Below are 23,467 nucleotides of genomic sequence, written 5' to 3'. Positions count from 1 at the left end.
CGATCCGGGCAAGATCGCCCTTGAGACTTGGGGAGGGAGGCGGGCAGGGCGCCAGCTCCTCCAGCGGGTCCGGGGGGCGTCTGCCTTCGCTGGGCCCCGCACCGGGGGCCCTTTCGAGGTGGTGCGAGCTGTGACAGCGCGGCAGGAGGCGGGCCCGCCTTTTGCGGTTTTTCGCTGCCGTCCGTCCCTCGCCTTTAGCGGCCGCCCGAACTCGGGAACCTCCTCTGGAGCTGTAGGTAACTACACGTTCGCTCGTTACCTCGTAACGCTTCCGAACCTGGCGTTAAAGCTCGGCTGTGCGTGATGAAGGAGGTCGAAAGCAGCATGAAAGGTGTGAACTGCCAGTCCCAGCAGGTGCTGGTGCCTCCTGGTATCTTGTGCCTGTTAAGGTAGTTTAGGTTTGTAGCTCTGAAGGCTGTGCCATGTACTTATCAAATAACGCGAGGCTGCTATTCCCTTAGTTGCTAACATCAAACCCTGTGATTTTTAGATAGCAGGTTTCCTGCTAATGAGTAACTACATAAAACTAATGAGCAAGGTGTGTTTTTTCAGTTGCTTGGAGGAGCTTTCTTCGCAAAAGCATCTTTCTCTTTTGAGTTGGTGCCTACTCGTACTTTGGGATGTAGTTTTTCTAGTTGGAACCCTGAATAAAAACCTGTGTTTTTGTTGAGGAGAACGGTAAGTGTCCCACGTTGCATCCTAACTCTAAGATAAAACTAGCTTCTAAAGACCTGGCATAATTTCAGCGACTTGGCTGTGTTCAGGACAGGAACTGTTCACCCTCATGGTTTTTTTTTCTGTTCATTTCAGGGATAACCATAGCAATGGATGATTACACGAAAATAGAGAAGATTGGGGAAGGTAAGTAGGTGGAGCCCTAAGCCTTATAATGCTCCACAGTTTGAGTTACCAAGTGTCATAGAAGCTCTATGCACTCTGGCTATTAGAAGAATTACTGAGATTCAACTAACTGGCTAAATAAGCCTGTGGTTTACTGCGGTAATTATCTCTACATGTAAAACCTTTCAGACTGCCCTTCTTTTGAAGATGACGTGGTCTATTTGATCAGTGTTGAGAAGCATCTGCCTTCATATTGATGGCTAATGGTGTAATTTTCCTCCAAGAGGGAGGAGGGGAAATATGTTCTGAGGCCTGAAACCAGCTTTTTCAATTTAGGAAGCTCCTCCATTCCTTTGTGTATGAACTTGTTTACCAGTTGCTCCTGAAGTTGTATGGTGCGGCATACTTACTTTGCTTAGAGCTGCTGGTAGGGAGTAGTGGTTTGTGGATTGTTCTGCTTGGATTATATCCGGTCACTATGCTTGTCAAGGGACAGAGCAGATTGTAAACCTCTGTGGAGAAGTGAATTTTAACAATTCACTTACTATAAAAGGCACTAAGAAGATTGCTTCAATGCAGATGTTAGTCACAACCCCTTTTTCACTGGAAATCCAGCCTACATTAAATGTAGAGTAGATGTGGTGTTCTAATGCTTTAGCCTTACCTCGACTTGAGAATTTGCTGTACGTTACTCTGAGAAGGTGCTCTCTAGGGTAACTGCAAAACGTATGGGCTTGGATCTTACAACAAAGCTTCGTAACTGAAGCCTTGTGCATGAATGTTGCTTCCTGAAATAAAGTTTGTTTGAGCTTAATCTGAGGGATTAATGCTTCAGGAATGGTGAAAAGAGAATACTTAGGCTGTTTTGGTTTGAGGGTTCTACTTCTGTGAACACTGATGATTAAAATAGGTTATTGATTTGATATTTACTACTGATTTCAATTTTAGTTTCTGCTAGACCCACAGCACTACCCTCTCTCCTGCACTAAGGATTGTGCTAGAGGTATTTCTACAGAACTGACCAACGGATGGATAGATCTCTGATTGCAGAGGGAGCACTTTTTTTTTTCAGCTAAGCCTTTAATATTTTAACACGATGTATCAATGACAAAATCGTAACCCCTTGGGGATGAAGAGGTATAGTGATCTTGCCTGAAAGTTAATGAACCTGAAACTCAAATAGCATCTGATTTTTACAACTACATCTTCTAAATGTTCAAGTATCACACTTAGGCTACTAAGTACCCTGTCCTAGCAGACGATACTGTTTATGGGTGGCATGCTTTAAACAAGACCATTGCATGGTTAAACTGCCAAAACTAAGTAGTAGTTAGTAATCAAGCCAAATAATTAAACAAAAAATACCTGATTGCAAGGACTCTTGCCTATGTTAGCAATTCTTATTTGCAATGACTTATCTGTACCTGAAGCTGGTATTTCCTATATGCGTTTCACTGTCTTTTTGTTCAGGTACCTATGGTGTTGTGTATAAAGGTCGGCACAAAACCACAGGCCAAGTGGTTGCAATGAAGAAAATACGTCTAGAAAGTGAGGAGGAAGGTGTTCCAAGTACTGCTATCCGAGAAATTTCTTTATTAAAAGAGCTGCATCATCCCAATATAGTCTGGTATGCATATACTGGTATTTAGCTAAACTCTTTGAAGGGCACTAGGTCCCTTCAGATAAATGATTTTTCCACCATTCTAGTGAGGTGATAGCTACTCTGCTTAATACAGTGTCTGCTTTGCAGCAAATAGTTATAGTCCCAAACCCCATGTTTATGCCCGTTTTCTAACTAAGACTTCCTCATGCTACCCCTTCCCATTCTAGGAATCTTAGCAAATTTTTGTTGATTTTGTAATTTATGTGAACTATCTTCAGAGTGTTTATTGTCAGAATGAAGACAGCATACCTCATGAAAACTGGCTGAAGCTGTTACTTTAGTCAATCTCAGTTTTGTTTGCCACCTTGGAATAGACCATTTGACTTTAGTGTTCTTATATGAGCCTCTGTCATCAATCACTTCCTTACTATTTTGTAGCAGAGATCTACGTGTTGTGTTATGATGCTCCCGTAGCTGGCACATCTGAGCTATGAGTGAAACTTCCATCGGTGGCTACTTGACATGTAGAATTGACTGCAGCTATTGTCTTCCCCACAAAATATTTACTTTTTGATGCAGCAAAATACTTTATCTCTAATGTGCCTTAAAATTGGTCAAGTTCTAGCTGTGTAGTGTCTCAATGTGTGTATGCTTGGGTTTAGGAACCCTATTTATCTATTAAGGATGAAGGAGATACTTAAAAGCCTGTGCGAATCATGCTGTGTCTACTAGGTTCCTATTATAAAATTCCCTTATACCCTCCTGGTAATTCAGGCTCTGCTGTAATAAGCCAGCTCCAAATGGAAGCTAGGCACCAACACCCATAGTCTTTTTTTAAAGGCAACATTTTTTCCTCAGACTTCCTGTGTCTGATACCAGGTGTGAGGGAACATAAGTTTAAGAGGAAACTTATGGGTCTTTATATCAGTCTGACACTATTTCAGATATACCTGATTTTCCAGGAGACAGTATAACTCACCAAGTCTGTTAATCTTTGAAGACTGAAAGCTTTTAAAGACTTCCATAATAGGAACCTGGAAATGTCAGCTTGTACCCTGTTGAGAGGGGAAATGTAACTGTAAGTCCGTGCATTTTGCAATGGGGTTGATTGTATACTCAATTTTTAGTCTTCAGGATGTTCTTATGCAGGATTCAAGACTGTACCTCGTCTTTGAATTCCTTTCCATGGATCTCAAGAAATACTTGGATACTATTCCATCTGGCCAATATTTGGATCGTTCACGTGTTAAGGTAATGAGGACAATTTCTTAATAGGAGAGAAATTAATCTAAAGATGACCTACAAAGCTCTTATTTTCAGTATAATTAACTCCTTGAGCAGAAATGAAAGGTTAAAGAAGCAGCTGTGGATAACAAGATGAACATGAGTTTTGCTCTCAAATGCCACTTCAAATTGTTCTAATTACTGAAATTAAACTGCCTTAAACTAAGCTGAATTAAATAATTAATTTGTGTGGCTTGATGATTGATATTAACTCAATATCTACAGTGCTTTGGATCTCCATTTCCTGCTACTATGGGGACAGATAATGTAAGGGAACAGCTTTATGTTGCAGAACACTAACTTGTACTAAAGGTTACTCCTTTTTTTCTCCCACTTCATCCTTTCTAGAGTTACTTGTATCAAATCTTGCAAGGTATTGTCTTCTGCCATTCAAGAAGAGTTCTGCACAGAGACTTAAAACCTCAGAATCTCTTAATAGATGACAAGGGAGTGATTAAACTGGCGGACTTCGGATTGGCTCGAGCTTTTGGAATTCCAGTGCGGGTATACACTCATGAAGTGAGTGAGTTGGAACATCCTCTTGGTGACTTGGACAATGCTTACTAGTTTCCTGGTAATAACTGAATATGAAACAGCTAAAAAAAAAATCACTGGGTTTAAGTCGTAAACTAACTGTATTAAAGTTATTTCAGTTTTGGTTTATTCAATGGCTTTCCATCTCCCTGACTGTGGTTTTACTCTAAGGTTCCAAAGCATCTTGTGAATCCCACTATTACCTTGACAATGAATCAGATGGGCCAGAACTTGTTGCTCACTGTCTCGTAAGGGCATTTTTGCTTCACAAAGTATTGAAGTTTGTTGAAGGTTTTAGTGGCTAGGTGCTAAAGGCTTCCTGCTCTTTGGGAAGTAGTGTAGGCAACTGCTTTGATTGCAGTAGTTCCTACTGCAATGGAGTTTGTTTGTCTATAAATGAAGTTTGAAACTATTTTCACTAAAATTTCTAGCACTGGCTATTATTTTAACCAAAAAACTGAATGCTGCTTAATAATGAATAAGCCATTGTGCTTGCAGTCAATTAGAGGACCTGATTCTAGAAACTTATAAAAAAATTTCCTTGTCCAATAGGTAGTGACGCTGTGGTACAGGTCTCCAGAGGTGTTGCTAGGATCTGCTCGTTACTCTACTCCTGTAGATATATGGAGCATAGGTACCATATTTGCTGAGCTGGCAACCAAAAAGCCGCTTTTCCATGGGGATTCGGAGATTGACCAGCTCTTCAGAATCTTCAGGTATGTCAGGCTGAACCTTTCCTTGCTACTTGCGCAGCATTGCACAGAAGTCCTGTGTGCTTATTGAAACCATAGTAGTGCATACAGATTTCAGACTAAACTGCTTAATAATTTGCTTACGCTTGTGTAGAGCTTTAGGGACCCCCAACAATGAGGTATGGCCTGAAGTGGAATCCCTGCAAGACTATAAAAACACATTCCCCAAATGGAAACCTGGCAGCCTTGCAACACATGTCAAAAACTTAGATGAAGATGGACTTGATCTGCTGTCTGTAAGTAGTCTTTCTTAAAATGCTGATTAAGAAACTGATCAGGTTGTTTGAAATACTCTAGAATACATAAAGTTGTACTAATCAGTCTTGGCTAGAATGAAGATATGGAGATCTTCAAACGATCAGCAGTGGTGTGGGCTGTCATCCTTGTGGAACTGACACCTTGTGTGACATTCACTTGCTTCTTTCATAAATAAAAGATGACTAGACTACTTTTCCTCATTAAGCAATTATGCCTCAGCTTTTTTATACTACTAAGCCAGGTACAACTTGACAGTAAGGATGAGCTTTTACAATCAGGTCTAACTGTAGGCTCCTGCCCACAAACTGTAGCTATCACCTTCCTGGTGCCAGCACTAATTGTGATGTGGCAGTATGACTGCTGATCCAGTTGGAAATGTTTTTCTTTTATGGTAGCATGTGGATTAATCTTGGTGTGCTCATCTTGGTTAAGCTTTCATGGTGGTTTTAACTGACTGAACAATGATGGTAGCAGCTGAATTTATTGATTAGCTGTGAAACCAGGGGCTTAATATAAGTCAGTCTCTAGTGTCTGTCTTGTTTCAATTGCCTTTAAATTTGGAGATTTAAACTGTGGCAGATTAACATTTAATTGGTATATTTTACGTATAGTGTGAGTTTACTTTAGTTCTGTGGCCGTGCAGTTGAACTACCGCACTGAGCTTTTATTTGACAAGGCTTTTCCTTTTAGTGCTCTTCCAACTCATGTGCTGCCACTGTGGATAACTTAGATCACATCTTAGTGATCTTATAAGAATGTACCTGGGTGACTTCCTTTGTCTCTCCTAAAGCTGCATTATACAAGTGCAGACTTGCATATGGGGGTGTGGGGTGGGTGCTCTATGTGTCTTAGGCTGAAACTTCAGAACCATCTTGGTACAAGGAGAACCTTGTAGAGCAATTACTTCTAGCTGGCTCACATTTTTAAGCGATCAGAAACAAAGCAGTTTACCCATATTGGTATGGCTATGGCAAAATACTCCGAATGGAGTGGCGTTACCCAAGAAGCTCAAATTACCACAATTTCTCACAATTGTTCTTTGAGAACAGAGCCACGGTTCAGACTGACAACCTGAACAACATTTGTTAAACATAGTTGTTTTGAATAGCTCTCTGAATCTTGTAGCAGTATTGTTTTACAAAGATAACTGACTTAAGCTGGGAAGAATTCCTCTGTGTCCACTGACAGCATTGTTATTAAATCAGTTTGAAGTAGAATTGTTACTGATTGTATTTACAAACTAAAATCAGTTGAACAGGCAAGTGAATCTTGTTGATAGTCATGTAACTGGCCTGCTAAATACTACTCTGAGCATAGTTGTGGCTTCGTTGTATAAAACCAATGTTTTGGGCTGCCGCTAATAAAGGCAAAAAAAATTACTAGTTCCTCAAATGGTGTTAACACAATACTAATCTCAAAGCATATTAAATTCTGTAAAATGTCCTATGGTTTTGCCTTAAATTAATATTGAAATTTTAGCTTCCTATTAATGTCTGGTGACAGTGATATGGCTGAACTCTTGGGCATCTGGAATCCATTTAATTTTCCTACAGCGCTTCTAAGCCTGAGGCAGTAATATAACTTCAGAATGAAATACTCAGTTTTATTGCCTTTAGAGCACAAGCTCAGATGTGTTAATGAAAATGTGAATTTATCCTTCGATAGACTATTGCAGATGGAAGTAGTATGTAAAATAGCTATCTTTGAAAAAGGGTTACACTTTTTTTTTGATGTTAACACCAATTACTTGAGTGAGGTTGCAAACTTAAGGCCTGCATAAGCTAAATGACTTCTGTGGCCGGCATTTGAAAGCACTTAATGGCTGTCATCAAAAGCTTTGGGCTGTCAGATACTAAGTTCCAGCAAAAACTATGTTCCAGACTCTTCAGGGAAGAAATGGTCACTTAATCTAGCAGCTGAAGTGCTGTAGTCTCAATGTCACAGCACCCTGTTTTCAGAGAAATTTGCCCTTTTTTGTCTGAGTCTATTTTAAGACAACCTTTGATATCAGTATTAGCTATAGGATACTGTTGTTCTGGGGTATAGCTAATGGGAACCTGTCATAAAGTAGAATTGGACACGCAAGGTTAAATCTAGAGACAGCGTTGCATTTGGCAGGAGTTCAGAGAATATCAATGCAAAATCAGTGGTTTAAATCAACTTGGAAGACTCCCTGTAGGATGAAGTCTAAAGACAGTTAAATGTCAAGACTGAATACTCAGCAGAGTAATACTGGTTAAGCTTTTTTTTCTGGAAGACAAATTTGTTGTGGGGATGGGAAGAGAAGCAGCCAGTAGAATCCTGATTACTTGAATTTGAAATACACTTTCTTTTAGTAAGGAGAAATAAAAGCAAAAAGACTTTGCAGAGACATTGCTAGGTTTAGGTCTGGTAGAAAACTAGTAAATGCTTCATTCCTTTTTTCTTTTGGCCCCTTGTTATATGATATAAACTGTAGATGCTGCTTTTTTAAACTGCTAGCAAAACAGATCTCTTGCCTGTTCTAGAGAGCTCTGGAGGCTACTTTAGTTGCTATGGCATCCCCTCTGTTTGCTCCCATCGACTTTATTATTGAGGTCTTCAGCTGAAGTAACTTATTGCGAAGAAACTCAAGTTTTAAAACTCTGGGTTTCTTCAGTCCTACCTGCTTGTATACTGCTTTCCTGTTTGGATTCTGAAACTGAATGATCATTCTCTTATATTTTTAACTGTAAACTGCTGCACCAAGCTGAGTAGAAGCAATTTGACATCAGTTGCTTCAATGTCAGTTTAATAAAACAAGTGTAAGATCACTTGTTCTTGTAAGCATTTTTGGGCTTTAACAGCCTAAAGCTTGTTAATTTCCCTTAGTTGAGAAGCTGAGACTAATAATTATTGCTACTTGATGCCTGGTTCTGGATTTAGTTCAGTGCATGTGGTACCCTGATACATGCATGGCCTTGGTTATTGAACAGGAAGGTAAATGTGTTTCTCCACTTTCTGAGATGTTATGCACTACTACTGATTTATAGGTGGAAATAACCTCTCCCTCTATGAGAAATCATGGAACATAGGGGGAAAACTTGTCTTTATGGTTACTTGATTATTACTGTGGTTAAATATCTACCTATTTAAGGTGATTTTTAGTTCCATTTCACGAGGGAGTAAATGCGTTTCCTTTTTCTTGCAGAAAATGTTAATTTATGATCCTGCAAAAAGAATTTCTGGCAAAACAGCCTTGAAACATCCGTATTTTGATGACTTGGACAAGTCCACTCTTCCTGCTAATCTGATTAAGAAATAACAGACCTTTGGACTAAATCAACCAGAGTGAAATAATCGTGATTACTTTTACTATTAAGTCTGTCTAACTTTTATGTCTGTCTTTCTGCTTTAAAACTGTGGCTGTGTTTAGTTTGTTTTGGTTTAAGTGTTATCTAAATGTAAATATTAACCTATTAGTGCCAAGTTCAAATACAATGCAAATATTGCTGCCATTAATGCAGTGAACTTTCTATAAATAAAGCTTTAAATTCAGTGGAGGACTGAACTTATTTCCAGACTATGGGTGCTCTATAAAAGGACTCAGTTTTCTTTGAATGTACTGGTGAGGTACCTCTTGTCTAAAAAAAGCAGCTAACCTAAACAACTAAATTGATCTCCTTGATATGATAGGAAATTCCTCTGAAGTTTGAGTTGTGTTTCAGTATAATGTCAGTTAAAATTTTGTTTCAGCATGGCAATCAATGTGCCGAAAGGACAGATAAATTGAGATATTTTGAACTGAAGAATTGTCGCTTGCTATTTAAGCCAAGAGATGGCCAAACTCATTTTAGGGTTTGAGTTTTTTAAGATATTTGCAAATCAGCATTTGGAAAAATCTTTGCTCTGTGTGCTTTTCTGTTATCTTGAAGGCCCAAGAATTTACCTAGATGTTGGCATGTTAACTTGCGAATTGGCATAGTTCCAACTCCTGGACCAGTTAAGGTATGATACCTTAAATTGTACATGGACTGCCTATATACCTCTATGTAACCTCTCAACAGGGCCCCTTCCAACTACTAATGAGAATCGGTGGAGAACTCTTTACTATTAAAGGTAGAACCCCCTGGATTACGCTTGAATTTGAAAACTAGTCTGTATTCATACAGGAATAGTCAAGTAAATGTTGACTTAACATGACTGCTAGGAATTGTAAACGCAGACTGAGATGCTACATGTCTATAGACTCTCCCATGATTACAGCAGGAGCTTTCTAAAGCTCCCCAGCATTTAACTTTACAGGTGAGAGTACTGCAAAAATGCAAACAATTCAAAGGTATATACTAATAACTGATTGTATGTTAGATTTCCAACTGCTATCTTTATCTTTGGCTTTCAGATACTTCAATAGGGATGGGGTGCACATCTATCTTCAGTTTTATTGGATCGAAGCACTAGGGTGCTCCTTTACTTGCTGGTTAGGGGCCAAAGCTTGCAGCAAAGAGTGGAATAGTAATGAAAGTATTTAAGTTTCTAAACTGGGCATGTGAAAGGATCGAAATGAACTCTTCATAAACAGTGGGGTTTGTAAAAGCCCTGTCCTACAGCTGCTGAAGAGTGAGATTCTGAAACAAAAGCAGTGCAGATGATGACATCCTGTCCCTCAGTTGCTTATTGCGTCTGTTAATGGAAGTCTATAGCTGAAGTAATAGTGTTAGACCTAGTTTTTGTTAAGTAGCATTTTTAGCTGTAAATATCAGTTGCGGCGTTAGCATTGTTCTCTGCAGGGTGGTTCTTAATCTCCAGAAGTATCTGGATACTGACAGCTTAATGGAATCCTTCAGCAGTGGAGAACCAAGGAGGGGAGAGTTTTTTGAAACTGCTTACACAGAAAGTTTCTTCTTAATTGAAGGCAGAGGGGAAGAAGATTGCTATGGCCGACTCCTTTTTATTAACACCAGTGATAGGATGCAATTTCAAGACAAATTAAACTAGGGACCTAATTTATCTGCTTTTGAATGTAGTAACTTGCATGAGCTTTACAGGCCAAGGGATAGTATTGCTGGTGCTAGCTGGTTACCTTGGTGTAGAAAAAGGAGGGGAATCTGCTAGCAACTGCTGAAGATCAGAAGTTAATCTGTTTAAGCAAATACTGGGGACTTTAACATTAGTTTGTGTCTTCAGAGTGGACAGACTTTTATGTAAGTTCTTTGTGTGGAGAAGACAACCTCAGCTAGGCAAATTCAGATTTTTGTTGCTTGCAGTACTGGTAAAGCCCTATTTTTGTCATGTAAATACTGGTGTCTGTCTCGGTTTCATGTGATAACAGTGAATGCTTTTGCCTATCTTAACAAAACAGATTTCAGCTCTAAAATTTCTAAAGAAAGCTTCTTTTTAAAGAATTTACTACAAGTCTGCAGTCTTACTTGTTTACTTGGGCGCTGTTACAACTGGTGTCATAACACATCTAGCCTTGTAACTCTGAATGAACTATTATAGTACTCCTAGCAAATAGGACAGAGAAAGGAACATAGCACTGTCCATCTGTGTCTGAGGTCAGATAAGGTGGTGAGTATCATACCCAAAGACATGACTCATTTTGTATGTGTGTTTGTTTCTTTTTTAAAGTTTCCAAGTGCTAGCAAGCTTTGTTCTTTTCAAAACAGCCAACCACCTACTAGGCTTTTATTTTACTCACATTTACTGAGAATTGGTATTATCATCTGCTGCTTTTAAAGTAAGTGGCTCTTAAAAATAGAGATTTTGCAGGGAACAAAGAAAAGAGGAAGAACTTTAGTTTCTAAATCCTTGAATGGGGTAAATACTGTAAAAGCTAGTGTAAAAAGAAACCTATACCTCTTTGTGTGCTGGTGCAGATGTTAGGGTCAGAGGTGGTCCTTCCTGGGCCGGTACTTCTGGCAATGCCTTTATGCTGCAGTGTTCAGTGAATCCATCCTCTTTTTAATTTGAACAGGTAGAGCAGGGTTAGCTGATAGGCATGCTCTGCCGCAGACTTAACCTGTTACAAACAAAGTTTAATTTGCAGTCTGTTCTTTTCTAGTGACTTATCTTCTTGTGGGTGTTTTCCTATCATTGTTTATGTGCCTTTGTGGCACCTGGAGATGGAACAGCATCAGCAGATACCTTTTCCTGAAATTGCTGCTACCAAACATGTGGAACTCATCATGCGTTTTCTTTTTATCCAGATTCTCTCTTGTTTGACAATCCCTAGTTATTTGACTATAACTGTGGGGTCTCTTTCTTGCTTATTTTCTTGTCTTAAATACTTTCCCTTGTCATACATGGACCACTTCTAGAGTCCTGTTTTCTTTTGAAAGTATAAGTGTCTTTAATTTTCTCACAGGCTCTCATTCTTAAAACCCATTGTCTGTGTGTGCTGTTACAAATTATATGCTCTACTCAGTGTTTACTGGGGTAGGAGATGCAAAAAGTTTCACAAAAGAGAAAAGGTAATGTTTCAGGTAAAGGCAAGCCCAGGAAGATTACTACCTAGCACTTCCCACCCACAGGTTGGAATGCTCTGCATTAGCCTGTGCCACCTTAGAGCAGCCATCAGGGGCTGAGCCAGAGAGAGGTCTAGTGATTTGTCTGGAGGAGAACAAAATTTTCACTCTTAAGTCCTGCAGTTCAACACACTGGTGTTTTGGGTTTGGTTTCATTTTTTTCTCTTCCTTGTGAGGGGAGCCAGGAAGAGTTCTTGGGGGGGATCTGAAGGAGGAACTGTTACTGATGAGAAAGAAGGGCCTTTCTAAGCAGATAGGAGGCTGCTCAGAGCACAGAACAAAAGAAATGCAAGCACCAGAAATAATGCAAGATAAAAAGGGTGATTTGAAGGCAATGAACAGAGTGAAAGACATGTGGGAAATTTCCTAAGTACTTTTCAATGGAGAAAATTTTCAGTTTGAGACTCTTGCTCTCTCCTTTCTGGTCTCAAATTGATGTCAGAACCCTTCTAGGGGCAGTGTAGCAGAATTGATCGCTAATTTAAAAAAGAAAAACAGCACTATTTAAATCTCAGTGGGTCAGTGGGAGCTAGGAAGCATCTCATGGAGGGAAGACTTGGGAAGATTTCCACCCCCCTCACTCTTCTTTGTGCCTCTGGAAAGCAGAAGCTCCTCAGAGCTGAGTCAGGAAATTCTTCCCCTCCTGAACTGCCCTGGCTTTTGTTCCTCAGCCTTATGCTTTGCTTGCCCAGATGGGTCCGTGTGCTGTCTTTGGCAGCCATGCCGCAGGGGCTGGCCTCTGCACTAACCAACTAACTTCTGGTTACCAAAGCAGGGTCTGTTTACGGCTTGGTCTCATGTGAATGTTTGGAGCCTGGTCAGCCAGTTGCAGCTTACTTACTTGTAATCTGCTCTGTCGGCTCTACCAGGCCATCTGGTAATATTTGATTTAAAAAAACCCCCAAAACCAAACAAAAACCCGACAAAAAAACCAAAACCATAACCCTCGCCCACAATTTACCTACCTACCCAGGTCTGAAAGAAAAATGTTAAGCATGTTATCTCATAATCTCTATCCATATTCTTCACTAGGTGGATTATAGTTCCACCCAGAGGGTTTGACATTATCAACTTTAAGTGTTGTAGAAATATGTTAAATGTCTGTCCTAACCCAAGTTACAACTCATGGTAATTTGTCAGTACTAGGAAAGGGCTATTTTCAATTTGAGCTACTAAAGAAAGACTTCAACACTTAATGCAACTGCAGTTACTAGAACCAGAAAAGTGTATTTGCTGTGATCGGCAAAGCTGAGTCCACTGGAGCACCACACAATTTGCCGGGAAATGAGAATGTTACCTGCTGCTTTACACTGCGTGCGGAGTTAGTGCCAAAGGGAATAAGGTTAAGGTAATGATGTGTGTGACAAAAGGAAGGAGGTTAATGATTAAAAAATATCTTATTAAATGAAGGAAAATGCTGCACAATTAAAGTTGGAAAATGTCCCTTATGCATAAGTTGGTTTCTGACTGAAGACTAAAGCCGCCGTTAACTAAATCAATAGAGCAGCTCAGGGAGGTACCAGGCTTTTAGGGGCTGAAGAGGCACTGCCTTGGGACAGTCCTGCAGCAGCTGGTGAACGCACTTTTAATCTTATTTTTATGGAGCTAAAAGAGGACTGACTTTAGCTTTTCGCTGCTGTGTGTAGATCTGTTTTCAGCATCTGTGTAATCGGTTTTCTCCAGGAGAGAGGGGATGCCAAGCTATTGTGACACTGCTAAAAACGATCACGTGCACTACCTCCCCTCTGTTAATTACCTAAGGAACCTCCTGTTGGTCCTGGAACATGCACTACAAAGTGCTTCTTTGCTACTTCATCTCTTGAAGCATGGGTTAGGTGTAAGATTTATATTGGCCCAGAGGGGATGGGAAATATACCTGCTGGAATCACAAAGAAGAATATTCAGCCAGACTGCAACAGCATTTGCTACACTTAAAATTACTTTTAAGCAGCAAATAAAACTTTGTCAGCAAATGATTGAGAGTTTACTAGCGGTTCTGTATCAGTATCTGGTGTTACTTCTGAATAGCCAGTTTTGAACAGCAGTATTTCTTGCTTGGTGTCAACAGACCTGCATGAAGACATAGCAATTCCACTGGCTCTACTTGATTTTATTTTGCATCAGATTTGTAAAGACTGAGTGCGAATAAGGAAACACTGATAAAGAGGCCATACTTCATTAAGCCTGACTATTCATTCTCAACCAAGCTCCTTGCCTTATTTTCTAACAAGCTGCATCAATTTATGGGATAATGCAAAAATTTCCCATTGTTTTGACCACCAGCTGCTATGGTTTACATCTGCTGCGTCAATGGCTGATTTCAGGTAATGACTCTTGGTTGTGTTCCCCCTGTGTATTCCTGTATAAAGTATTGCCTTCTCACATGTAAATGTCAGCAGGGTACTGGGTGTTCACCTCTGTTATCGGGCAGATTTTACTTCAGTGCGGTCTGCTGGCTATTTCAATATATTCTCATTGTGTTTGAATCAATAACAGTCTCTTGATGCTGCTGCTAACTGATTAATTGACCAATCTCAAACATATATATCCAGGATAGGTGGCTGGCTGACTTAAATGGAAGAATTGAAGTGGTAGCTGGTCTCTTAGTTGCTGAAATGACAGGTATTATGCCTTTGGGGGTAATTAGTGGCTTTACAGGATTAGTTATATTCAGTTCTTTGAATTTAGTAAAAGCCTTTCTGCTGATCTCTAGAGGGTTTACACTAGACTGTTGGAGGGGCTTGTTTAAGAAAATATTTTCCTAAACTATTTTAAGTGGTAACCTATTGAGTTTAAGTTCTAAAAGGTCCTGCCTACAGCTCACAAAATATCCAGCATGTGCAGGGCAACCTGTTTGTGACTGAGGGTCAAAACCTGTGATCTTGGTAATTTCCAGCATGGACCCTTAGCGCTGGTGAAACATGCTTTTCCCATGACAGCTTAGACTTGCTTAGCAGGCAATGTCCCATGGGCCCTTCTAATCCAAGTGAGACTAAAGGAGCTTCCCTGGTTTTTTATTTGCCCTGCACCTACTACTTTTCTTTGTACAAGACTTGTTAGCTATCACTTTTCCTGCCAATTGTTGGTCTTTCAGAACAGTTATTTTTGCCTAAAAAAAAAGAAATATTTTTGTTCCTATATCATTAAAAGTCCTCGCTGCTATTGCCTCCAACTGTCCTTCAGTGTTATTTTTCTTCCCCTCTGTTATCCGAGTCTAATGACTTAAGAGGCATCAGAGATGGACCTTTTTTCAAGGCCATTCTCCTTGATGGTGATTAGAGGAAGAACACCGTAACCAAACCAAGGGCTGGCTCTGCCCGTCTTGCTTCCAATGGGGGCTAAAGACAATGAGGAGCTTATCTAATACCTGAGGTTGGCCCGTCTTGACTCTTTCATATCAGAGAAAAGCTCAGGCTCTAAAATGCTCCCAATTGGTGGCATGGTGGGATAAAAGGGAAAGGTCAGTCCTTTTCACCCTGTTGGCTCTCTTAATGGATCACACTGTGAGTAGCTTACTGCTGTGACCTAGCAGGTCTTCAGACACCTGTGGGGATCAGAAGGGATTTGACTAGTTGAAGGAAGGCAGAGAAAAGACTAAGTCTCTTAGTGACCCTCTTCATGGGTCATCTTTGGTTGCTTCCCACAGGATCTTGACCTTTTTTATGTATATCTCAGAACAATCACTCATCACTCTATGTGAGCAAGTCCCTGAGCTGCTATGCTCCATTTCAACCCCTTGCTGTGTAAACTGGTCAGTAGTGTAAATATTTCACAGCTGTTTGCTGAACTATGTCTGCTCTGGGGTCTGAACGTATAATACTTTGTACTACAAATGTGCCTGACACGTCTTTTTTTTTTTCCTCCAATGCAGAAGCGTGTTTCTGAAGATTTGTCTTGATCTTATTTTAAAGCTATAATCTGAGGATGAGGAATTACAGCTTCTATGAATTACTTTACCCAGCTCAGAACCTTATCCCGAGATGTACTGGGACTACTGACTTGCTGGGAAGTTAACAGTTACTCAGCATCCTTTGGTGACAAGCAAAAGGATAAAAGAAAGAAGTGAAAAAGTGTAGAACATATAAAACTGGCAGATGGATGAGAAAGCTTATGTTCCCATAAGGGTTAAAAAAAAAAAGACTTATGAGGAAGTCTTTCTTAAAAGTTGTCTGAGAAATAATAATTATTTTTAATATTAAAATAAAATTTAAAAGACTTTAGGGAAGTGTGATTTATTTATTTTTTTATTTTATTTCATTGTAGAAATCTGGTACTTTTCCCTGGATCAGTAATTAATACGTTTTATTTTCTTTCTTAGTATTTGGGGCTTAATATATACATGCATAAAAGTAAAAACAATGGAGCTGTAGGAAACATTATTTCAGATGAACTATGACAAGACGTAGTGAAGTCCTGATGCGTATTTAGTATAAAAATTATATTCTCTTTATGATTCCTAAAGTTTCTCTGGTTTGCCTCCCTCTTGACCACGAGGTGTCACTCTAGTACCTCGGTACTGACACCCACTGCAGGGGGGCAGGGAAGAGGAGAAAAACTCTATCAGGCTCCCATGGCTCCATGAAAAATTGAAGGGTATTTATTTTCTGATAGGCAGCCAGGCTGAAAATACTATCTGAATTGAAAGCCTTTCATGAAACATCTGGGCAGTTAAATTTTGCTGACTTCAAAGCTGTCCAGTACTGTACCATACTGACAAACTGATTTCTTTCTTTAGTGAAGAATCACTTAGGCTAAGGCACAAAAGCCTCTGTAAAACTATTTCATGCCGAAATTAATGATCAGAATGACTATGCTTAATAAAGCAAGTATCACAGAAGTGCCAGTCAATATAGTTAAACTACAACAGGCTCATAATCAGTCTCACAAATCCCTACCAATTGTCCACAGCGGATGCAGTTTTGCAGTGGATTTTTTCTAAATATGCATGCTTAATCTCTAGATTTCCCATTCTGTACTTCATATGTGTGTGCAAAATAGTGCCTCTGCTTTTCTTTTGCAATCTGTCATTTTCTAAGTACCTTTCATAAGCTTGACTAGATTCTCTGCTGGTTAAAAAAAAAAAAAAGTCAAATTTATAGCAGCTGAGAATCTGGTCCTCAACACTGACTTTAAATATAAGGTCTTGTTTTTATTTGTTGATATGGTGTTCTCCTAAATGCAAAAGCTTTTGGCTAGGAGCAGAACTATGTAAAATATTTCCCAGATTACATGATCTGCTCTCAGAGGACTGGGATTATACAGTTGCATGCCTGCTAAAATTTGCACCAGTGCTGGTCCGTGAAGCATCAGGATTTTTTTTTCTCCTCTCTCAATGTACAGATACATAGCTAACACAAGTTTACACTAATAATTCTGTTCACTGAGCTGCTTGAGGCAGAAATGCAGGCACTAATGTATAAGACATGTATTTTGACAGGTATCCTTGGGAATGGAAAAATACACTAATCATTTTCCCAGTTCTCATTCAAGTCCTTATAATATGGTCTAGGTAAAAGTGCATTTTGCACAGAGTCAAAGAGCATAAATAAATGCAAATATATAGCAGGTGTCCTTTCTTATGACATGTGGCCCTGTCAAAGTACTTGTTCTGGTAAGTGGGGAAAAATACTAATGCTCCTTCTTTATAAGGGGATGTTTTTCAGTGAAAGAGATGTAAAAATCACATATAACATACCCACCTCCACAAGTAACATCAATTCTAAGGACAGAGATTGAGTACAAAGAAAAAGAGAGTCTTTAATAAAAACTGTCATTGGCTTAACTCAGAGAGTCACCGTACCTCGTTCTTTAACTCATGGAAACACTGCCAAAGATCGACCCTATGATTTAAATCTTACTGCACATCTTTAAAACCCCAGACCATAGGCCAGGCTCCTTTCCAACAGGAATGCTAAACCTCGCAGATTCACACGTTCCATTCAAGAGATGGGTTCTCAGTCACCATACGTTGCAATGCAGTGAACACCACACACAAACTCAGATGCAGGAGAGGCACTAGCAAGCACTGCAGGTAGGAATGACCCTGTGTTTGGGGAGCTCAAGACATCACTCCATTTCTTGCTGAAAGGCTACAGGAAAGAAATCTATGGAAGATGTTTTTTCCCGTAGGAAATTATTAGATGTACCCTAGCAAGAGTCCTCTGACTGCTCCTGCCATGTACAATAAAAACTAGGCTGGCATTTTCAAAGCAAAAAAAACCTAGAGAAATAAGGTGGAGTTTAATTTGTCCTCATGTCAGTAAGAAGAATAAATTTTAGCTCTGACATTATGATCTACTGCAATTAAAAAACATTTTATATAGGTGAGTAAATTGCTATGTATAATTTTCTCATGTAATGCATGTCACACAATTTGAAAATACTTTCATAGTTAAGAATAGCCCTGGCTTGGAAAAAGGCAAATTTATGGATACTAAAAAGCATTGCTTGTCCAGGTTTTCCTTTCTTCAAGTTTTGAACCAACATCAACTGCTTGAATTAGCCCTCAGCACCTCTATATTGTCATTTGAACTGAAATTGAGAGTATTCTCTGCATATATCTACCAGTTATTTTAAACAGACTATTTGCAAAGCAAAAGGTTCTGTTTTGCAGTCTCTCTGCAACTGAGTATCACTAAAAAATGGTTTTGCTTTGGTTCCATTGTTTGTTTGATTTGACTTCTTTAATGCTTAGGATAGGAGTAAATGGACTTAATTAAAATCCATTTGGTATTTTGAAATCTGTAGAGTATCTCTCAGCTGATGAAGCCAACAGTCTCAATAGATGTGATTTAGAGAAGCCCCTTAGTGTCTAGGGAAAATTTATATTAGCTGTGAATTTGGGCTTGGGTGCTTCTAGCATCATTTTGGCAATAGGCTTCATGCGAACATGGCTGTTTGTCTGGGGAAAGCCGCAGTCTGGGGGAAGCTAAAGCAAAGTGCAGGCTCTGGGCCTTCTATTTGTAGACCACACATATCAGTTTTCCTCCTGAAATGTGATTATTACATTTACAACACAAATCTGAGCTGAAACGTCAAGAAAACTGGAAACTAAGATGTTCAGTGTTACCTCCAGCAGAGAGCAAAATAAACACATTCCTGCAGCGTGCTTTTTCATGGCCAGACTCAAATTTCACATCAAACAAATCTAACAAGTGACAGGTTACAATACATGCCTTTAAAATACCAGGGGAAAGGAAAGCTTCTTCAGCAGCAACCAGATAAACAAAACCAAAACAAAACTCAAATTTCTGAACAGCCTTAAAGCATGTTACCAGCATATTCAAGGCAGCTGTTGGTTCAGTAGCTAGCCCACATTCAGCAATGGTTATTCTTCCAGTCATTCTTTATGTTTGAATAGGGACTGTCCTGCTGTCTAGATCTTAAGTCCTGTCCTGAAAGTATTCTGTTACTTCAAGTCTCTTAGGGAAAAAACCCCACAAAACCAAAAAACCCCCAAACCAACATGCCACTGCATTTCAATTTTGGCTTGCTAAGATTAAGGAGGAACACAGAATGAGGACTAAGCTCTCAGGCTTCCTTGCTTTACCAAAGGCACGATCAAATGAAAAGGTTATTCTGGGACGTGACATTACCATGAAGCAGCTGGCCTGTACTAGGTGATATATGCTTTTAGCCTCTGACAAATGGGACGTAATCCAAGTTTAGTTCTCACAAAAAAAATATTTAAAAAAAATCAGTCTGGTCTAAGTAACTGAGCCTTCAGAAAGTTCCCTGACCAGCAGGAAAGTTTCTCACCATCTGCCCCTACAATTTCAAAGTGACAGGCTCACAGCATTTGCCGTGATTTTGACAGTGCTTGACTTTGCCGTTTTAATAAGTAATTTGGCTTCCAAAGGAAAGCTTTTCCCATTCAGTGAAATCTCTTATAAGGCCCCAAAAGCCTTTCAACTATTGAGGAGTTAAAGTCAGCTTTTTAGATTTTACCCATGGGATTGTGGAATGAGCACGTGGGACTCATTCAGAGGAGTTTCAAGCTATGGGAGTTACATGCAAGCCAGAGGAATCAGTCAGTGTCAGAAAGATCTGACATTAAAGTAAGTGAAGGTTTATTACTATTACTTTATTATAATTATTTTAATAATTTCTGGCTATGAAATTATAAGCTATGTGATCTCTATTGGCCCCATAAGACTTTCTGACCAGTTACAAGAGCCAAACCGAGACATCAATACTGTAGGCTTACTGTCCTATGGCTACATTGGATTATCAGTGTCTCTGCTCCCATTTCAAGGCTTCTTGTTTCATTTTAAAGTCTCTAGGCCTTACAAAGGAACTGGAAGGCAAAAAGCTCCACCATTATAGCAACCAACTGTACTGGATTCTGGCTTGTCAGCCTGGATCTGCTGGCAGGACACGGCCACTGCCTTGTGCAAAGCGCCTCACGTACCATGCTGACAAGCAAACCCACGGCCCCACACCAGCCCTCTGCAAGGGCCTGGAGAGGAGGGCATGAGGTTGGGCTCAGATGCCCCCATCCATGCACAGGGACCGGCCTCCCCAGCGCTCTTGCTCTGGGGTTCATGAGCAGCTTGCTCCCAGCTGCCAGCTGGGGCTGTCTTGTGTCCTGCAGCAGTGGTGTGCTCTGGTGGTCGCTGCCCCACGGCAAACCCCACCTGTGGCAAGAAAGGAGCCGGCAGGAGCAGGCAAAGGGAAGAGACCCAGACAAACTGGTACAGATCTGTTTTATAAACCACCAAACCACCACTTTCACGGCAGGAAGAATCTTTCCTACAGCAAGTAAAATTACAGCATGAGGAGCATTCACTGAGACCACAATACAGACTGACAGAGCATCACTGAGAGCTTCATCATGCTGAAGAAAACATACAGCTCCAGAGGGTCTCAGATGAACACACCTAGAACATGTGAATGTCTCTAATATTTCTCCATATATTTAGTCACATGCATATACTCTCTACAAAACCATAGGCTGTTAACAAATGTAGCATGTATGATATGGGTAGATAGAGCATGAAAGGAAATGCTTCACCAAGGAAGTGGTGAACCTGTCACCGCTACTGTAGGTCACAGAACAACTATGAAGGATTGTTTTCCTTTTATTGTGCAAAGGACAACACCGAAACACACTTTTTCCTCACACTTTGCTACCTAATGGAACCAAGAAAAAAAGGTTATACTTGAACAATTTGAGGAAAACTTCAGCTGGAGACCGAAGGAGAAGCAGCAGCACACAGAAAAGGATTAAACACTACTACCTCTTTCTTTTCCGGTCAGCAGAATTCTCTTACCTTTTTTCCTCAAGATGCTGTTCAAAGCTCTCTTCGAGATCCAAGATCCAAATTTTACATAGGGCTGTAGCAGACGACTCCTTACAGAAGAACATGTCAAAGCTTATGAATAGATCTCCGCTAAAAAATAAGCTTAAAAACGATTTTAATGTAAACTATTCTATCTTGCACAATGAAAGGAAGAAGACATTACTGTGCTTAACAGAACACAACTTTAGCAGAAAAAGATGGAAAGAAACAAGAATCAAAATCTATGCTGTATCTGAAATAATTCTGCTCTCCTATATATTTAAGCCCACTGAAATAAAGCCAAGAGGAAGAGGAGAGGCTGCAAAGGCTTCTGGGGGATAGGAGGCTATAAAACCTGAAGCAGCAGCAAAGCTGGCCAGTTTAGAGCTTGTTGATGGAAGGGAGAAGTAGTCCTGAGAGCTAAAGGAAACAAAAGGTAAACTGCTTCACACTTACCTGGCTTAAACTGATGTTTTTCTTCTGTTGTGTAAGAAGTGTAAGCTAGAAAATGAGATCAAGACCTTCCAAAGTCTATCAGAACCTTTCTTCCTTTGCATGAAATCTTCCATCCCATGACAAGTCAGTGGTTACATGCTGTTAGAAGTTTAGGTCTGCATTTGTTTAACCTGTGTATTTGCTTGTAGACTGAGCTAAGGGTTCCTTCCAGCTTCCTCAGTCCTGTTTTGTGATTCAAGACTTTGGTCTGCTAGAAACCTTCTCTTCTTGGTTTCGTTGGGGTTGGCCTTGTGCAAGTTTGTAACACTGTAGGATGCCTTTTGTAAGGAAACAGCTGTAAACTCCTGTCGTCCTTAGACTTCAGTCTCTGCTCCCTATTGCTGTACTACACTACTAAAGTAAGTGCTAAAGAAAGAGGTGTTTAATTAAGGAACAAGTAGTAAAACATCTAACAGCTGTAGGGATGAGTTGTCATGTGGGATATCTTGACCATGAATCCTTGCCAATTGCTAATAGCAAGGAAAATGCCTTGCTCAAAGTTAGAGAGGGTGTTGCTGCTGTAGCTTCGTACAATGATTGAGGACAAATAGGCGTGGGGCTCTCTGTGCAGCTGATGTACTTACAATTAGCTTCCACAGAGTGTTTTTATCTACTACTTTTTCCCTATTCAGTGGGGTAATCTACCTACTTAAAAGTGGTGTTATGGTGTGTAATTAATTAATCTTAGTAATATGCTTTTATAGCACTGCCTCATCTACTACAAAAAAGTTAATGATCGACCACTCCTATTGCTTGAACCAGGCTTTCAACACTCCATTCAGCTTTTAATTTACCCTTTTTAGATGTTGTAATGCATTTTTTTTGCTTGACATATTTTCCTCTGCTCCCGGCAACCTTTAAAACCCTCAGCAGGTGAGTAAAATATCCCAAAACAGAGAAACTGATCCTCATATTTATGAGGGAATGTGATGCTCTTTCACAACTAGCCACACAGCTATGTTCTAGCTAGCTATGCAAAGGCAGATTTGATCTTTAATATGCACAACTCAGCAGAAAGCAGAGCCAAAAAGAAGCCATCTGGGCAGTTGGCACACATCCAAAAGGAACGGTGTAAAGGTTGTCCTAACAGTTCACCTGCGCTCCAGTGCTTTCCTGCAGCTGGAGTTCAGAGGGTGACGGTGCAAGAGGAAGGATTAGGAGCTGTGTGCATGCAGGAGGCTTTCAAACACCCTTCTCAGCTAAGGTGAATGTAGGTGAATCCACTCGTGGTGACAACTGTGCATGTAATAACAAGCCCTGTTTCTCCTGGGGTTGCTTACCACCTACTCTTCAGCCTCCTCTAAATATTATTTTCCTTTTTCCTCTCCCCAGTCCAAAAGGCAATGAAGTACACACAGTATTTCCAAGGGCCCAGTCTGCAAAACAGGATACTGCTGTTGCAGGACAAGGACAAAAGACACTATTCTCCCTGAACTTTAAATCCTCTGAACCTATTTTTAGGAAAAGCTGTGTTTTTTGTTAACCACCTTAATACCAATAGACTCAACGTTTGCTCTATTGACCAATATAGGTGTTCAGCCTAAGGTTTGGGTCTCTAGTAAAAAACCTGGCACCAAGCCATACATAAACATAGTTCTCTGTTAGCTGAACCTGGGCACTTCCCAAAAGGCATTTATGGTAGATCAGGTCATACCAAGACACATCTGGGAGGAGTGTGTTGCCCCTTTTGCTCTTTCACAAGAAGTGCTGAGGACTGGTCTCTGTTTGATCGCTTTGACTGTGCCTTGTTCTGTCCTACCTGAAGTGCTGCACAAGTTCTCCATCACTAATAGCACTTGCACAAAACTGAGTTAAGTTTTCTCGGTACTCTGATGTGAGTATACCCAGTCATCTTTAATCACACTTAATGCCCACATTTTGCTACATAGCTTGAGAAAAACTTAAGCTACAAGAGGGAGGAGGATGTATGGGGAG

The 23,467-nt window shown here is 40.1% G+C and overlaps 1 protein-coding gene across 5 annotated transcripts; it reads left to right on the top strand.

Moving 5' to 3' along the window:
• The first annotated feature begins 814 nt into the window (after positions 1 to 814).
• CDK1 (cyclin-dependent kinase 1) lies at positions 815 to 8,787 on the top strand. Of its 5 annotated transcripts, none has more exons than XM_009704031.1 (7): positions 815 to 861; positions 2,311 to 2,467; positions 3,571 to 3,688; positions 4,076 to 4,246; positions 4,913 to 4,977; positions 5,108 to 5,249; positions 8,441 to 8,787. In XM_009704031.1, the coding sequence occupies exons 1-7, from the start codon at positions 825 to 827 to the stop codon at positions 8,552 to 8,554; spliced, it is 804 nt and encodes a 267-aa protein (XP_009702333.1). In that variant the 5' UTR covers positions 815 to 824; the 3' UTR covers positions 8,555 to 8,787. The 5 variants fall into 5 exon arrangements, with proteins under 5 accessions (XP_009702333.1, XP_009702332.1, XP_009702331.1 ...); XM_009704030.1 differs by having other exon boundaries at positions 4,814 to 4,977; XM_009704029.1 differs by having other exon boundaries at positions 3,571 to 3,694; positions 4,814 to 4,977.
• The last annotated feature ends 14,680 nt before the right edge of the window (positions 8,788 to 23,467 follow it).

The sequence above is a fragment of the Cariama cristata genome, unplaced genomic scaffold (genome assembly GCF_000690535.1).
Source record: "Cariama cristata isolate BGI_N322 unplaced genomic scaffold, ASM69053v1 scaffold21737, whole genome shotgun sequence".
Classification (NCBI taxonomy): Eukaryota; Metazoa; Chordata; class Aves; order Cariamiformes; family Cariamidae; genus Cariama; species Cariama cristata.
This window is presented reverse-complemented; position numbering and strand designations above follow the sequence as displayed.

Bases quoted from the DNA above. Each gene is read 5' to 3' on its own strand.
- CDK1 (XM_009704029.1), top strand. From the start codon at position 825: ATGGATGATTACACGAAAATAGAGAAGATTGGGGAAG. The intron at 3,695-4,075 runs GTAATGAGGACA...CATCCTTTCTAG, and splicing joins TGGATCGTTCACGTGTTAAG to AGTTACTTGTATCAAATCTT. The intron at 4,978-5,107 runs GTATGTCAGGCT...ACGCTTGTGTAG, and splicing joins CAGCTCTTCAGAATCTTCAG to AGCTTTAGGGACCCCCAACA.